An 18,727-nucleotide genomic window follows, 5' to 3' on the forward strand; every position below is an offset into this window, starting at 1 on the left:
TAGGGGCTGTGGGAGTAGTGCAATTATACACTATTCTTAGTTGAAAGTAACCACAATAATATTAAGCCATGACTAAGGGCTTGAATGGAAATCCTTGTCAATGTTTCTATCACAAACATGTGATCATCTTTAGAATGTAGGAACTTTTTTTTTTTAACCACAATAAATAACAGAACTAAAGTATATGGATTATGAATATATAAAATACATCTAACACTAAACTCTACATCTCACTCTAAGTGCTATTTGTTGACGTTTAAGTGAATCCCAAGCAGAATAAAAGGAAAAATTGCACTAATTGAGTTCTTGAGTTGAAAGCAATTATTAGTTGCATGATTTTTGGTTTTAGTGGATTAGTTGCATGGCCTACCTACAAGAGTGTTTTTAAACAAAAGTGGCTATACATGTTATGTAAGATACAAAACAATTATTATTATTTAGACAAAAACGGAACGTGTTTTTTCTGTTATCTTATCAAGATATTTAATAAAATTAGCGACTAGTCATAGGAAATTTCAAATTTAATAATATACGCGGACACCTCAACAAGATTACCTTAATCTGCATGCAATAAATCACATCTTATCACATTACTACAACGGTATGATAATTCACTCTCTTTCTATCAGTTCAATAAATTTCTCTGGTCATTGTTCCAACAAACTGTTTCACGCCGAATTTTAAATATTTACCTAAACCTTTATCATATTATTATCAACGCTTTACAGTAGAGTAGTGTAAGCGGCGGCGGCGCAGCCTTGATCGGTTGTTTTATTGAATGTTATAAGTAAGTAAATTACGCGGTTCCAGAAATTCCACTGTTTGTGCATCAGTGGTTCTGCGTGAAAGGCAATTTAGCCGAAAGTGTCATGCGACTGACATTACTCGTCAGCGGCGATTCAGTTCAATTTCGAGTTGTCATTTTTGACATATTAAAAATGAAATAAATTGTTTTGTGTGGGTGTATGTGCCTCCGACATGGATTGGAGATTTCATTTCAAAGACTGGTGGAGGTTGAAGAAGTGGCGGAAGTACCGGAGGGCCAGCGACGTCGAAACCGAGTCTTCGGACTCTTGCTGCGATTGCGATGAGTGCTTCAATATTTATGTAAATATCATAGCTTGTAAATATTGGCAACGTTGCTCCAAAATCTGTTAATTGCTTAATCAGTGTCGGCAAACAACGTTAATAGGCGGATAATCCTGTTACAACAAAATAATAATTACATTCCCAATCAAATATGGCTTAAAGCAAGGACATCTGATAAAGGGGGTTATTTAATGTAAGACATGTTCTTCTGATAGCACGTATTGAAGTTTAGCCATGTTTTATATCGGCAACAGTCCAGAGACGGTCAGTCAGTCAGAGTCATTATTCCAGTTTGGTGACAATTTGGTAACAGATCCTTATTTAGTTTTTTAGGGAATAAGCTGGTTAGTGGACATATAGTATTAGCCATAAAAGATAATATCTAATATTTCCCGCACGTGATTGTATCGTAAATCAACTATAATCAATAAAGTCATGTGTGAAAATTTTAATTAACAAGGGGCACTTTGATTGCGTCAATGTCGTGGGAAGATTATTACTGGGCTTAGGTGTTGCGCGCGAGATCAAAGCTGTCAGGTTTGCTAATTCAAATTTCAATATTTTTCCGTAACTCTTCAACCCAGGAGTGTTTCCCGGGGTTTTCCTAGATTTATTAAATGCCTTGAAATTTTTGGCTTAAAGCCACTCCGTTTAACCAACTCGAACGGCTGGTTACTTAACGTTTATTTTAATTAAATCGTAAATATAATTGTTTAATTGCAACAAGATATTGATGTATTAAAAAATATTTCTATGACGTAATGGACTAAAACAGCGACGCGAGTTTAATCATTATAGCCAACTGCCCGATTCAACCAATCAGACCACCTGGTTTTTCATTTTGAAAGTCTTAATGTTAACATGATTACCTAGGGACAAGAAGATTTAGCAACAGCGCACGGACAAATTAGAAGGATTGAGATGCCGATTGGAAAATGTAATAGTTGTGAGATAAATGAATTTCTATAGAAAAATCACAAAAACGCCATGGCAAACCGCATATGATCAGAACTAAAATGAATCTCATACTTTTAATGTAATTCACGTTCACATCCGTGATTCCAACCAATAGAATATGCGCATTTGAATTCGAATTCTGTTGTTTCGCGCTCCTATCAAGTTTGCTATTGTGCAAAAAATGGCGTCGTGCCGTGCTGGTTGTGAGTTCTCCAATTCATTATTTCCATTTAATTGGTAAATTTCCCCCTAATTAATGTAACCGCCTGTTTAAACGTATAAATAAATAAGTAAATAACTTCATTATTGTTAGTTTTGTGTGTCAGACGTGTATCGCAATTTCTTTAACTTCTTAAGTGAATTGGAAGAGTATGCACGGGGACTGAAATATTTTCTCAATACATGTAGATTAGTTAAATTGATATGGTTCACCCTGTTCCTAAACCGTTAGAATGGGAAGGTCATTTAATGGCCAAATTATTAATATACTATTAACGGTCATATTATTGAAATGTTGAAATAGAGACTTGACATTGGTAAGTTTCTTTGTTTCTATGAAAACTGGCTTGATGTTAAATTTGTACAGTCATAATTTAGCCTTAAGGATCAGATTACTATTGTGCAGTTAATTTTAACATGAAGCTAATTTCCATAGGAACCCAGAAGCTGATTGAGCCTGTTTCGACGTTTCATTGAAAATTAATCTGCCGTTCAAATTGAAAGCACATTAATAATTTTGCTCTAATATCCAGATTTTCAAACTCCTGTAAAGTTTGTGAGCAAGATAATTACCGTCGAAACAACGAAACTATAGCGAAGCATTTATTTATACAGGGTGATTCACGGTCGATGGTAGGTTAGACGTTTCTGGAAGACTGATATCACGATTTTTATGAAAATTTGCATAAGTAGATAAATGAACTTGCCCTATCGACGTAAAATATTTTCAGTCATGCAGCGTTGCCGGTTCTATCAGAAAATACTAGCATCTCCGATATTTTAAATGGAACACCCTGTATATTTTTTCATTTTTGGGTTCTACATTTCATACTAATAACTTCTGCATTTAACTTCCTATACTTATCTCTAGCAGTTTTCGGAATATTATTTAATTTTCTTATTTTTTGTTCAAAGTGAGGCCTTTAATAAAACCTCTGCTATAACGTGATTTGAATTCACAAAGGGACAAAATTTTGAATATAATTTGTGAAAGGTCCATCAATTTATCGCATGTAATTAAGAATGTTCTGTCTTATACAGGGTGGCTCAAAATTAATGGTCTTACGGGTAAACAGTAAAAGTGTCTAAAGTGTGTTTTTTCAAATGAAACCCTCTGTATATTACTAGCCATGCTGAAAGACAATTAAATTTCCTTTAAAATGATGTGGTACATCCCTATACCTAAACCATCACGTTTCGAAAATAAAAGCTGTTTTGTCTTTAAATTGAATTATTTAAAGATATTTGCCAAAGGTGGCTCTGCGACGCCATAATTGTTGAAAACTATGCAATTGTTTGAACAGTTTGACAGGCGGCGTTGTTGTAATTTTTTATTTACGCATTTTTAAGAATAGTGAGTCAAAAACAGTGAGAAAATGCCAGAAAACAGTTATTCAAATGAAGTGTTGATGAAATTATTTATTTTACATGGACAATGTGACCAAATTATAGCAAGGACCTGCAGAAAGTTTAATGAAATGTATCCTGATTTGCAAACAATAAACGAAAGGAAGTTTATAAGAATACAACAAAACTTCATTAACCATGGCTCGAGACTAAAGGCCGAACCTAAATTACCGAAACCTGTAACTGCTGATGAAGAAAATATTGTGAATGTATTAGCTTACTTCTACGCGTATCCACAATCGTCTATTCGCAGTGCCGAAGATGATTTGGGCTTAGCATATGCTTCCATTCAGCGAATCCTCACCAATCATAACATGCACGCTTTCAGTTGAAACCAACAGGTGCGATACTCTTCTAAACTCATATTATCTACACAGTGACTTACTATAGTTCTTAGTATTTCGCGGTACTTAGCAGAATTTAGTGGTTCGTCGTAAATAACGAAATTCAATTTATTATTCTTCAATAAACAAAATACATTAAAACTGAATTTTTCTTGAAATCCTATTTCTTTGGTTACATGTGGATTATGATGAGTCCAAAAGTGCTTATTGTGTCTATTGAAAAAGCCTTCTCGTGAAAATTTGGCTTCGTCTGACCATATTATGTTTTTAAAAAAGTTAGGGTCTTCTTGCTTTTTTACTATCATAGTTTCACAAAAATTGATTCTACGTTGGTAATCATCTGGTTTTAAAGGCTGGACTTTGGCGAACTTAAATGCGTGCATGTTATGATTGGTGAGGATTCGCTGAATGGAAGCATATGCTAAGCCCAAATCATCTTCGGCACTGCGAATAGACGATTGTGGATACGCGTAGAAGTAAGCTAATACATTCACAATATTTTCTTCATCAGCAGTTACAGGTTTCGGTAATTTAGGTTCGGCCTTTAGTCTCGAGCCATGGTTAATGAAGTTTTGTTGTATTCTTATAAACTTCCTTTCGTTTATTGTTTGCAAATCAGGATACATTTCATTAAACTTTCTGCAGGTCCTTGCTATAATTTGGTCACATTGTCCATGTAAAATAAATAATTTCATCAACACTTCATTTGAATAACTGTTTTCTGGCATTTTCTCACTGTTTTTGACTCACTATTCTTAAAAATGCGTAAATAAAAAATTACAACAACGCCGCCTGTCAAACTGTTCAAACAATTGCATAGTTTTCAACAATTATGGCGTCGCAGAGCCACCTTTGGCAAATATCTTTAAATAATTCAATTTAAAGACAAAACAGCTTTTATTTTCGAAACGTGATGGTTTAGGTATAGGGATGTACCACATCATTTTAAAGGAAATTTAATTGTCTTTCAGCATGGCTAGTAATATACAGAGGGTTTCATTTGAAAAAACACACTTTAGACACTTTTACTGTTTACCCGTAAGACCATTAATTTTGAGCCACCCTGTATAAGACAGAACATTCTTAATTACATGCGATAAATTGATGGACCTTTCACAAATTATATTCAAAATTTTGTCCCTTTGTGAATTCAAATCACGTTATAGCAGAGGTTTTATTAAAGGCCTCACTTTGAACAAAAAATAAGAAAATTAAATAATATTCCGAAAACTGCTAGAGATAAGTATAGGAAGTTAAATGCAGAAGTTATTAGTATGAAATGTAGAACCCAAAAATGAAAAAATATACAGGGTGTTCCATTTAAAATATCGGAGATGCTAGTATTTTCTGATAGAACCGGCAACGCTGCATGACTGAAAATATTTTACGTCGATAGGGCAAGTTCATTTATCTACTTATGCAAATTTTCATAAAAATCGTGATATCAGTCTTCCAGAAACGTCTAACCTACCATCGACCGTGAATCACCCGGTATATAATTTCTCAATTCCCGCAGAAATAATGTTTCTTGCAAAATTACCAGGAGTTTGCAAAACCGGTCTTTAGGGCCAAATTACTAATACGGTGTCAACTTTAAGTGCAGGCTAATTTCCGTCGAAGCTTTTAAACAGAGTCTGGATATGGGTCAGTTTCTTGGTTTCTATGAAAATTAGCTTGATGTAACAGTACATTACTAATTTGCCCCTAAACCAACTCTAAGTAGACGGGTTTAGAAAAGCAATAGTATGCCGTGATAATTGAATTCCATGTATAAATATCCAATTATAGTGTGAATAGATCAAAATATTGACAGCTTTGCAAAGAGGATAATTTCCACAGCAACGTTGAAATGAACACAGTATTGGTCATTTTCGTGGTTCCGTCGAAATTATCTACGAAATAAAATTATAGTAACATAAAGTTTGTGTTAAGTTGGAAGTACCCATTGTTCCATTTTACCTATAAATTGTGTGCCCGATAAAGTTACCAATGCTTCAATAATTTGCTCGTCGGATATTTTTACGTTTAGATTGGTTTTACTAACCCATTGTGCTAACCTTGAAAGGAACTCTTTAAGGCCAAATTATTAGCGTATTGGTCCCTTTAGTATTAAGCTACGTTCAATAGAAACAGAATATCACTAATGCCCAGCCTTTATTTTAAAGCTTACCTGCAAATTGGCTGACAGCACGTTAATAGTTTGGCCTTAAGTAATCTCTATCAAGACTGGTCTTGTAATCACTGCAATCAATGAAAAACCCCTTTACAAAACCACTCTTCTTGTCATTCTTAATTGGATAAATAGTAAAATTAGGATTAATCTCATGGAAATGATATTCCAGGGCGATCTGGAACTATGCGACCCCAACAACTCGGCCCTGGACCTCCAAGACATGGACGATGGGGGCAAAGTGGTCATCGTTGGGGTGTGCGCCATGGAAAAGAAAACACAGAGCAAGCCAATGAAGGAGATTTTAACCAGACTGCAAGAGTTCGAATACATTAAAGTCACCGTGTTCCAAGAAGATGTGATTTTACAGAAACCAGTGGAAGAATGGCCGGTTTGTGACTGCCTTATTTCGTTTCATTCCAAGGGATTTCCATTAGACAAAGCCATACAGTATGCGCAATTGCACAATCCCTATGTCATTAATAATTTGCATATGCAGTATGATATTCAAGACAGAAGAAAGGTGTACTCCATATTGGGGGCTGAAGGTATCGAAATCCCTCGGTATGCCGTGTTGGATAGGGACAGTCCCAACCCTAAAGGTAAGTTTTTGGTTTTGGTTGTAGTGGTGTTGATTTGTTTCTGAATGTAGATCATGAACTGGTGGAGTCTGAGGATCATGTAGAAGTCAATGGAGTGGTGTTCAATAAACCGTTTGTTGAGAAACCAGTATCAGCGGAAGATCACAATATTTACATTTATTATCCTACATCTGCGGGAGGTGGCAGCCAAAGGCTCTTTCGAAAGGTTTTTTTATTCCATTTACAACAAAGAGATGGTTATTTTAATGTTTAAACTAGATTGGAAGTCGTAGCAGCGTTTATTCCCCTGAATCTAGAGTCCGCAAAACTGGCAGTTTTATCTATGAAGACTTCATGCCTACCGACGGGACTGACGTGAAAGTGTACACAGTGGGGCCCGATTATGCTCATGCTGAAGCCCGGAAATCACCTGCATTGGACGGAAAAGTGGAGCGGGATAGGGACGGCAAGGAGATCCGCTATCCGGTTATTTTGAGTAATGCTGAGAAATTGATATCACGGAAGGTGTGTTTAGCCTTCAAGCAGGCGGTATGCGGATTCGACCTTCTTAGGGCCAACGGTGAGTTTGGTTTTTCAACATTCTTATTAATTATTGTAATGTCATTATTAGGGAAATCGTTTGTTTGCGACGTCAACGGGTTTAGCTTTGTCAAGAATTCGAACAAATACTACGACGATTCTGCAAAAATATTGGGGAATATGATTCTGCGGGAATTGGCTCCCACTTTGCATATACCGTGGTCGGTGCCATTTCAACTCGACGATCCTCCGATTGTGCCCACCACGTTTGGAAAAATGATGGAGCTGAGATGCGTCACCGCGGTTATACGGCATGGGGACCGGACGCCCAAACAGAAGATGAAAGTCGAAGTGCGGCATCCCAAGTAAGTAGCTTATTCTTATGAAATTTAGCTGTGTTTATAGCTTGAGGTCCATGCCAATTGTTTAAGACAACTCCTATCCTTCATCTTGCGCAAGGTTTAATTTAACGACTTTTTTTACAATTACGCCATTCTCATAGACCTGCCAAAATTTACTTGTAAAACAAACAAAAAATAATCAGAATTTTCCCTTTTAATTTAAATCACAAACCTATCTTACCAGCTGTTCTACTTTCATCACTCCATCCTGCGCGTAGCATAATCTAATATGCCTTGTCAATTGGTTGTTTTCGATTATTTGTTCTTCGTTATTTGTTGTTTACGTTGATTTGCTAAACTTATCTATAAACCAAAAAAAAATCAGAATCTCCCCTTTTAATTTAAATCACAGACCCATCTTACCCTGATTTTCTACTCCCATCGACCTATCCTAAGCAGGGTATGATTCAACGAGAGTCTCTTTACTCAGAGTGGCTCCACCTTACCAGGCTCTAATCCTTACATCGTATCGTATTTCCCCATTTTTAAGGAAGTTTAAAGTTTAAAGCGATTTAACATGAAAGAACAGGGGTGGAGACCTCGTTCTGTTTAGCCTTCAGAGAGGAACATCTATACCCCAAAAGCTTGAGCACCACAGCTTTCATTTTCATCACAAAAGGAGAAAAATGTTTTTAGTAACATCCATTTTCACTGATTAAATGTGAGCTATATGAGTGAGGCATTTCACAAGTGTTTGAAACAAAAAAGTACACAATTATCCCGATTATTATTTTATTTGGTACAATAACCATCTTGGTGTTTACACCAACAAAATATACAACCTACCTTTTGTAAATCACTGATCTAAAAATAAATACGTGATATATAATAATATACGATGTTTCCAGATTTGTTTAAAAGGGAGAATAGTTGCGTATTCGCAAGGGACTAGCATCACGATGTTAACAGATCGAAAATACCGAAATTTTCAAATTTCTTTTTAGTTTTTTCCCGTGTTATGATAAGAAGTAGATGAAAACTAAAACTTCTTTTTCTCCCAAGTTGATATCTTTACCATGTACAAGGTCCACGTGCTCGACATCCTTGATTATTGAAAACACATTATACACAGTTGTGACAGCAAATTTAGACATAATTGCACCCCAGGGCTACTTCAAGTTTTTTGGACCTCCTGGAATACGCAAAACTTCGTTAACTCCCAACAACCAAGTTCAATCGTATAAGATTGTACTTTTTAGAAAGCTCCATTAATCTCCTTCAGAATTGCTAAAAGTCCTCGACTTTGTCACTTTTTAAATGGCAGTGCATTATCTAAAGCTCACCTTTTAGGTTTTTCGAAATATTCGACAAATACGACGGCTTCAAGCATGGCCACGTAAAGTTAAAACGGCCCAAACAACTGCAGGAAATCTTGGACATTGCCAGATCCCTCCTGGCCGAAATTCAGCAACATGAAGCCGAGCCCGAGATTGAGGAAAAACAAGGCAAATTAGAGCAACTCAAAGCCGTTCTAGAAATGTTAGTTTCTTCCTTATTTAATTTGATATTTCTCAATTAATCTATTAAAGGTATGGTCATTTTTCTGGCATTAACCGCAAGGTCCAAATGAAGTACCAGCCGAAAGGACGACCCCGAGGCTCTAGTTCGGACGATGGTACGTTGATGGATTACGTGAATCTAAGTCTGAAGTGTTGAAAAGTGTTTTCAGTAGATAAGCCCGCAGAGCCCTCCCTTGTGCTCATCCTGAAATGGGGCGGAGAACTAACTCCAGCGGGGCGCATTCAAGCCGAGGAGCTTGGTCGTATCTTCCGGTGCATGTACCCGGGAGGACAAGGTAGACATTTTGCCGGTTGGTATTACGCTTCTTTTATCTTTGTTTGACTTTGTGTAGCCCTTGAATTCGCGGCTGCCCGGGCTGTTTAGTCTGCACAGCTCCCGAATAATGTGATTTTTTTTAGTTATTTTCAATGGTACTTATTTGATCTAAGTTGCAGTAGACATCCCTGAAGTTGTTTGTTTTATGTTAAATTGCGTGTTTTGTGTCTGTCTCTGTGTCTCTATATGGCTGGTAGTTATTCCCCTCTACGAAACACTTTCTTCAGAATCGCACTATTAAATTCTCTACTCCTTAAAAAATACTAGGTAAGTTGGGATTTGGCAAAAATGCATCATTTGCGGTCATAGAGAGTTTTCCAGTCATTTCCGCTTTGATCATTTTGCGGTGTTTTAATCACTGAGAAGAAAAAGCCGAGTTATTGCAGGCAAATCAATTTTGGACAGGTTTTAGGTATTGAAAAACACATTTCATAAGGTCAAATTACACAGTTTCCTTTTTCTTTATGCGATTTTTTAAAATGCAAAATATCATTAAAAATTGTGGAAGTCTCAAGCAAATAATATTTGACGCAAAAAAGTTTTTTATGGGTAAACTTTGGGTGCTGCAGGCGAATACGCGGGTGCCCAAGGGTTGGGCCTTCTACGGTTGCATTCAACCTTCCGTCACGACCTGAAAATCTATGCTTCGGATGAAGGACGCGTTCAAATGACGGCTGCAGCTTTTGCCAAGGGTTTGCTGGCCCTCGAGGGCGAACTCACCCCCATCTTAGTCCAAATGGTCAAAAGTGCCAACACCAACGGCTTGCTGGACAACGACTGTGATAGTAGTAAATTTCAAAACATGTAAGTGTTTATGTGGAGAACCATGCATTTTATGTAGAAATCGAAAGTTGATAGTAAATCAAAAAAGTCGTCACCATCTTTGTTTCGTAAGCACTGTAGAAGTAACAATTTATATTTTAAAAAAACTTATACATTTTATTGGAATTTACTGATTGAGTTAGTTAAATAATTTGATGTACTCTTAGGGCTCATAACACATGCCTTTGACAATTTACATGTCATTTTTCTTCTACTTTCTGCCTAAAAATGTGTATAATTTTTTACAGCTTCAATTTTGCTTATAAGTAAAGCTAATGTTTTATGTTATTTAAACTTGTCTAACTTCATTGATGTTAAAATGCATAAGAAGACATCATCTTCATAAAAGTTTTCAATAACCGTTGATTTTTAGGTGTAAAGCGAGATTACACGAACTGATGCAAATCGACCGCGACTTCAGCCAAATCGATCGCGAAAAAATTAACCCCTGCAACTCAGCTAGCATTAACGAGGCCATGGATTTCGTCAAGAATCCGTACAAGTGTTGCAAGCACGTGCACGAATTAATAAAATCCTTAATGGAGATTGTTCAAGTGAAAAAAGAAGATGGTAAGACTAAAGGTTCGTTATTTATGACTTTTATTCACTTTTTCGCGTTTTATATTTTGATTTATAATAACTTTCTTCAATCACAGAGGCCATATTGTATCACGGAGAATCGTGGGATTTGATGTACCGCCGTTGGGGCAAGATCGAGAAGGATTTTTACACGAAGAATAAGACTTTCGATATTAGTAAAATACCGGATATTTACGATTGTATCAAGTACGACTTGCAGCACAATCAGCACACGATTCAGTTCGAGCAAGCCGAAGAACTATATGTGAATGCCAAATATTTAGCAGATATCGTAATTCCTCAGGTAAAAAATCTTGTCTAGTGAAAAATCTTCTTTTATTTAGTTAATATCGTGCTTTTGAAGGAATATGGCCTCACAGCCCAAGAAAAACTGGCCATAGGTCAAGGAATTTGCACCCCTCTACTCAAGAAAATAAAAGCAGATTTGCAACGTAATATCGAAGAAAGCGGCGAAGAGTCAGTAAATCGATTAAATCCCCGTTATTCACACGGAGTTTCCAGTCCTGGAAGACATGTTAGGACACGCCTTTATTTCACCAGCGAGAGTCACATTCACTCTTTAATAACAGTGCTCAGACATGGAGGATTGCTCGATGTATGCGTAAATCTTTTGTCAATAAAATATTTTTAAACGTTGTTTATTATAGGTGGGAAAGGATGAACAATGGCGTAGAGCTATGGAGTACGTCTCCATGGTTTCTGAGCTGAACTACATGTCTCAGATTGTGATAATGCTGTACGAGGATCCTACCAAAGACCCTTGCAGTGAGGAGCGGTTCCATATAGAGCTGCACTTCAGTCCGGGAGTTAACTGTTGTGTACAGAAAAACTTGCCGCCGGGGCCCGGCTTTAGACCACATTCTCGGAACGAGTCGGCCGCTAGCAAAAGCTCTGTGGGTGCACTGTGTGACGTCGTACTTTCTTTATAGACCTTAATTTTTTTTAGAGTGCGAATACCTCTACCACTCCCACTCCCGAAGATAAAAATCATCCAATAATTGAGGAAGGGAAGATATCGGTTATTGAGGAAGAGAAAATCTTGGTGGGTACTCCCAGTATTTTGGAACCAATCCCCAGTGGCGGAGGACTGTCACCCGATGATTTGCCCATTGATAATGGGTGCGAGTATGTATATAGTGCCAGGTTTTCGAGGTTTATAAAGACGACCGCACCGATCCCTATCGGGTGAGCATATATGGGGTATATGTCTTAGATTACTTGCATTGCATGACACACCTTTACAGTCATGTTATCAACTTTCGAAAATTGTGTTACAATTAATGTTGTGGCGGTGAAATTGTTTTTTCCGATAAAAATTAAATCAATTCTTGCATCAGCATAAACTTCCTTAAACCATATCAGATTTCTATATGAAACACTTGAAAGCAACAAATTTGGAAAACTATCAAATTCATTACGATTTACTTGACTTCATGACAATTTGGCAAAGGTGACTTCGTATTTGACTCACTTTTATATAAACTTTTTTATCTTTATGCGCTGTTCCGGACATGGTGTATGTAATTTCAATCAAAGAGGATCTTATTTATTCTCACAGCAATGCTCACACTGTATGTGGTCATGAAGCCTTGCAGCTGGCCAAATGCCTTAACGAGGAACTGGCAAATCAAGCAACCCAAGCTTCTGGTGGCCGGTCTTTGGGCAATCGAGCTGTTAGTCCGGAACCTGAGCCTCGAGCCCGGAGTTATGACCACAAGAGTCCGCAGAAAGGCAAAGGTAACATCAGAGCATTTTTGCGGGCACCGTAGACGTAAAAGTAGCATATTCGAAAGTTCGTTTTGTTGGTATTCTAACGAGCCATTTTAATTTGGGCAGCCGAAAATTTCCATCAGAGTTTGGATGCCGTTAACAGCACAGGTATGCGCAGCGGTCGATGTTCTGCTAATGTGTTTTTTTTTTGAGTTTTGGATGCCATTTAACGTGTTTATTTTTTTGGGTGCTAAACACAAACACTGGACCATCTACTTAATGGAAAAACTTCCATATTTAATGCAACTTGATTTTTCTCTCTCTCTCTTTCTCTCTCTACACAAACATATTGTTGACCTTTGAGCTTGTATAGAGCTTCGCATGGGTAAAGTCAAGTTGCCGCCACTCATCTGTCTGGTAAACCCGTGCGACTGGTGTTACTCCGTAGATTAAAAGAGACGTGTAGCGAGTTCTCCTTCCCCGAGGACCCGGTACACGTCTCTCCGATTGCGCCGCCTCTGTACCATCCCGGGCTTTCTTGCTATACTCGCTTGTTTAGAGTCTGGTTTGTGGAGGATGCATGTGTGGGTTTATGTTGGCTTGAAGGGTGAAATATACGTCAATTTTTCAATGTTGCGTTTGTGGAATATTGTTTTTAAGCAATACTCTTGTAAAGTGTCATATGAGTTTCCGCCATTTTCACACCGTTCGAGACAAATTATCATTTACCCATCAAATTTAAAAATATCCGTATTTTCTGTGAAAACAAATTTTATTTTCGGAATTTTTAGTTGGAAACCATCATTCTGGCAATGTTGCTTTTGTCTTAATTCCATAATGTAGGTATTTAGTATGTTTTTAACTTTACCATGGAGTTCCAGTACATCTTTTTAAATGCATAGACTCGGATTATTCAAAAAAAAAGTTTCATCTGTTGTCAATCCGTCGCTTCTTATTGCAATTAAAACTTTTTTACTCTTCCGTCATTTCATCACTACATAAATTTTCGCGTACGTCACTCACGGTTGATATTTTTCTTTGATTCGTAGGTAAAACTGTGAGGTTCATTTGAGTTCATTTAAATTCAGATATTTTTATTCGCAAAGCGACGACTTATTGTTCTGAATTACGCAACGTTGTCGCTGACATTAGAAAGTTAAAACATTCGTAAATTTTTAAAAGATAAGGTTAACACGCATATTTCACCCTTTAACATGATCATGTAAAAATCTCTAATTGCCGAAACTGAGGGTTTATCATGAGATTTTTACACGTATTTGCAACTTTTATTGTGGGCTGGTGTTGGTAAACTTTTACTTACTTGGTCTTTTTTTTTATTATTTTCTCTTCCCCTATCCCGCTTGTCTCCGTTTTCGGTATTGTAACATTTCTCTCTCGCCGCGTCTTGTCTACAACCGCCTAATCAGACGACGACTCATCCACCACTCCTACTAACTCGAGCCCCGTTGAAGTGCCGAATGCCAATCCACTCGATCGCATACTGCATCACATTAGAAGATACAATTTCGTTTCCTTGAGCGACAAGAATTTGAGTCCCATTTCCGGGTCGTTGGATCTAGAATCGCCTTGCGACTCTCCTCTGACTGTAGATGGTTCTAACGAACAAACAACACCTCTGACGGAGGTCAATTTGGCGTTATTTACTTCTGGGTTGGGCGCCAGGCATTCATGCAGAATTAGCAGCACCAACGAGTTGCCTCTGTCCGAATTGAAATTTACGACAGGTCACTTGAGGCCTCAGGACACTGTAGACAGTCAAATTGATGACGTTTCTTTGGAAGTCAACTGGGAGGGTGACCCTACAGATAAACGTGAAAAGAAGTCTGTTATCCAACATCGTTCTTTTTCCGACCCGAACATACTGGAAAGCGAGTGGATTGGCACTTCTGGTAAAGAGTACCTGCTTCAAAAATACAGCGAAAGCTTGAGCAATGAGTCTGGTGTTCCGTCTTCGGAGTCTTCTTGCATGCTCTGCGTACCTCGCCTCCCCTCTAATCTCCTCGCCTTTTTCTCCTCCCGTCGCTCTCTGTCGCACCCCAATCCTTGTGTGATCGACCCTTGCGTGTCCTATTCAGAGTGCGGGCAAGCCGTCAAACGCCATCGACACAGTATTGCCGGACAGATGAGCTACTTTAAGGTGATGGGACTCAGCTGCGGAATGCCCGGACTGAAAAAACTCATCGCCGGCAGTGCCAACAGTTTGTTCTCAACCGCGGTCATTTCTGGAAGTTCCAGCGCTCCCAATTTGAGAGATATGATACAGAGCACCGCCAGTGCTTCGGGTAAGTCCCTTCGGATAAAAATTAGATAAAATGTGTTGATTCATAAACTGGTGCGTGTGGAAGAATTCAGTCGACGATTTCGCTTAGCTTTAAGTGTCTCTGTCTCTGTATTTTTCAAACGTGTAAATTATCAATTCTCCACAATGCACCAACCATAATAAACCCATTTAAATACATTCTTTTCTCAAGCTATAGAAGGTTTCGGTGGTGTGCCGCCCATTCGACCTTTGGAAACCCTTCATAACGCGCTATCTCTCAGACAAATCGATAGTTTCCTGCATCGCATGACCACCGCTCAGCTCTACAGGACGCCCTCTTCCACTCCCCCTAGATACCCGTCAACGCCATTGCCTACCCCCACGGGTAGTTGTGTCACCGAATATGGAAATTTGCCTGGGAAATCTGAGAGTTTGAAGCTGCAATCTCCCAATAATAGTAAGATGAATTTGGTTGGACTGAAAAAGAGCTGGATGGTTGTGTTTTTTAGGCGTGGGTTGGAGTGGTCCTCCGAGTTTTGTGTCGAGCAGCGGTCCCTCTTCTCCGGGCCTGTCGGACACAAATTCAAAGGAGAGCAGCGAGATGTCCTCCAGTATCGTGAGCGCTGACGGGTATTTAAAAACTGGCCATTAGAGCATATTTGTAGAAAAGAAAGCACTGCTTGAACGCTCTATTCTCTTGTGTATGTAATTCTATATTCGTTGGGCATGGTCGTTGCTATTAGTGCCAGTCGTAAGGTTCTTACGTAATGTTAAAAAGTCAGGTTTTTCTTGCTTCCTGGTGATTTGGAGATACGTAGTTTCTTGAGAGTGTAGAACAAGACGACTTTAGAATAACTTGAAACAGGTTTAGTTTTAAAAATATTTTCTCTCCGTAAATCAACCTAATTTAACGTGATTTTTTGGTCTCATTTGGGGTGTTTGTTCCTGCGGTATCAAATAAAAGCTCGAGTTTTATAATTTAAAACAGTATTTTAATGAAATTTAATCGCGATCTAAGAACAGTGAAAAGGGTCATAAAGGGCGCTCAGGAAGAAATTGAATTTACTTTTAGTTGAGAAATATGCTTCGAAAAAAATAGCGAACATACTAATATTGTATAAAAGATAAACGACAAAACATGATTTTATTGCAAATTTTTGAGAAAAAGGCAAATGTGCTCAGTAAGTGGAAAACATTAAAGAAGTCTTGAAATCAAGGCTTGAATCGCTTTTAGAGCCTTTTCCGACAGAGATTGAAGTGTCTTGCGAATTCTGGACACGAATGGTGGAAGCGCGCAGTAATTGGGAAAGATCGTTGAAATTCCGGAAATTCAAGATTTAACAGGTAAAAAGTCCCCATATCAGTTTAATGAAATGCCTATTTCAACCCTTGCCTGTAGAGTTAGAAGAATTCCATAGTATATTACCATTAGGGTGATTGACTAACTTTAGGCTTAAATTTGCATTATTTTTTGCCACTAAGACGGTATAAAGGTTCTAGTTCTGTCTATATATTGTATTTTTTCTCATTTATTAATTGTCTGTAATGAGCTTTTCTCCTTTTTACTCCTTGATATCATATAGGATATAGTCATCCTATTGTTCCAGTTTTCATTGCTGTGTAGACTTTAAGGACACTAGGTTGTTACTCATTTTCCCTTTACTTATACCCACTAACAAGGCCAAGATACATAAATTGATTTCTTTTTTAGTCTAAACATCGACGATTTTGCTATGATATTCCCTACCACCCTCGGTTTGGACCGCGATTTGGGAGACGTTGGCATGACTTTGGGCGCCTTTGACAAGGACATATCGGGATCTTTGGAATTCTGCGAGTATTACGCTAATCTGCAAAGGCAAAAAGGCAAGTTAACACTTTATAAAACAAATTTTTAAACTGTTTAAAAATTATTATTCGATTACAAAATAGTACTATTTTCTGTGAATATCTCGGTAACCAAGCATACACATAACTCCTTGAAAGTCATTTTTTTGGTATTTTCTCTTCACGATTTTGTTTTCTCATTGCAGCCCTTATAAAATTTAATATATTTAAAGTGACCATTTCACAAATTTGCAGGGAGTGGGGAATTAACTCCAATATCTTGCGGCTCCGAAATGGAATTTAACACCACCGATGCCACTGCTGGTTCTTCCTCGGCCCCGGACTTCGACTTCACATTAACCGAAGATATGGACAAGGACGACGTTGAAATGCTGATGGACAACACCCAAACCCTGACCAGCGCTTCATCTAAATGTCTCATGGACAATTGCAACGCCCTAAGGTCCGGAGGGGCCATTCCTAAGGCAATTTCGCCCTTAACTCCTAATGTCAACGTTTGCAATAACGACCTAGACCCAGGACACCGTCCTAACATCAAAAGAGCTCAGTCTTTGTATAGCAGAAAAACTGATAATGCTGATATGATTGATATTAAAAGCTTGGTCAAGGATTTCAGCAAATTCGATAAAGAAGTGTTAACATCTACGTCTAATCCTAACGTCAACATGGGACACCTAAAGTGGAGCACCAGCAAAGAAAAATTTTTTGATATCGCTAAAGACTTGAAGACTGACAATATAGATCTGGGTAGAAACCTCAATACGATATCCACAAAGAAAACTGAGAAAGACCCTATTTTGAATCCTGGCTCAATATTGGTGAAGGAAACTTATATAGATCCTCCAAAGATTTCCAGGGCATCACGGAGCTTTCACGGTAACTCCAGCAGTAATTTGGATATTACCAACGTTTTGAGGAGAGCCAGTGATGTTCCTTTGTCCTCTAAGAGTGTGAATGAGGCTGAAGAGCAAAGTGGTAATGTGAGGAGGGGCCATGGAGAGCGGAGCAGGCCTCAATTTGTTAGTCAAATGTCGCAGCCATGCGAGGAGACCTTAAGGCATGTGCATAGGAAGACTTCCTTAACCACGGAGTTTGTAAGTTGTTATTGTTAGTAGTATTTGTTTGTTTATGTATCGTTTTCAGGTTTCTAAAAATCCGCGTTTCACTACAACAAAAGTCGATGAAGCAGAGCACGCCGCTTCTGTAGGTATTAATTTAGGTAAAAGTATTGCCACCTCTGAAGGATGTAGGCTTAAAAGGAAAAGTTCTAATCAGTAATATGATAATTTTCTATTTGGATGATAAAATTATTATTGACAATTTGAAGAGGTTTAACGACAGTTATTGTTAGGGATAAAACGTAAAATGTTATTTAATTTATGCAGTAATTCTCTCAAAAAAGTGTATGAAAATCGTAGGTGATTTTTCTTCTTTTTCCATTCCTGCTCTTGTAAGATATGTATGTAGGTAATTGTGTCATCATTCCAAATATTAGAGTTATCATTTTGCCAAATAAAGATTTAATTGATCAAAAATATTGATTTGGCAAATTTTCCCAAAGACGGAAAAAAGTTCCTGTTATGATTTTCGGTAAGGGTTTTCTTTAGGGATTTAAGCGTATAGAAGGTAAAATTTAGACTTTTAGTAAGCCTAGTCTAGCCTTTTATTGACTTATTATGAAACTACTGACAATGCCATTACAAAAATGGGTAATTTACCACTGACAATAATGTAATAGGGAAAGAGGCAAAATATGTCATAACATCTTTTGCCCCTTATCTTGCGTATTTACTAAATCAGTTTGGAACTCTTCTGTTTCGTTTTGGGCGGTATCCATCTTGAAGTTTCTTGCTTTAGGTGAGAAGCTCCCAAAGCTCCTGGATTAAATTCATCAGGGATCTGTTTAAAATTTTTGGGTGTTC

General features: G+C 37.8%; 1 protein-coding gene across 6 annotated transcripts; it reads left to right on the plus strand.

The window, feature by feature from the left end:
• Window positions 1–836: 836 nt before the first annotated feature.
• On the plus strand, window positions 837–18,285 carry l(1)G0196 (inositol hexakisphosphate and diphosphoinositol-pentakisphosphate kinase). 6 transcript variants are annotated; one of them, XM_066388760.1, is made up of 22 exons: window positions 837–1,107; window positions 6,359–6,788; window positions 6,839–6,993; window positions 7,047–7,347; window positions 7,399–7,672; window positions 8,999–9,187; window positions 9,238–9,323; window positions 9,369–9,503; window positions 10,114–10,348; window positions 10,740–10,948; window positions 11,023–11,249; window positions 11,310–11,561; window positions 11,614–11,859; window positions 11,913–12,151; window positions 12,525–12,703; window positions 12,803–12,844; window positions 14,104–14,979; window positions 15,169–15,414; window positions 15,467–15,587; window positions 16,669–16,827; window positions 17,044–17,899; window positions 17,949–18,285. In XM_066388760.1, the coding sequence occupies exons 1-22, from the start codon at window positions 979–981 to the stop codon at window positions 18,081–18,083; spliced, it is 5,721 nt and encodes a 1,906-aa protein (XP_066244857.1). In that variant the 5' UTR covers window positions 837–978; the 3' UTR covers window positions 18,084–18,285. The 6 variants fall into 6 exon arrangements, with proteins under 6 accessions (XP_066244857.1, XP_066244858.1, XP_066244853.1 ...); XM_066388761.1 differs by having other exon boundaries at window positions 9,378–9,503; XM_066388756.1 differs by having other exon boundaries at window positions 9,369–9,518; window positions 17,949–18,284.
• Window positions 18,286–18,727: the final 442 nt, after the last annotated feature.

Source organism: Euwallacea similis, chromosome 4, assembly GCF_039881205.1.
Source record: "Euwallacea similis isolate ESF13 chromosome 4, ESF131.1, whole genome shotgun sequence".
NCBI lineage: Eukaryota > Metazoa > Arthropoda > Insecta > Coleoptera > Curculionidae > Euwallacea > Euwallacea similis.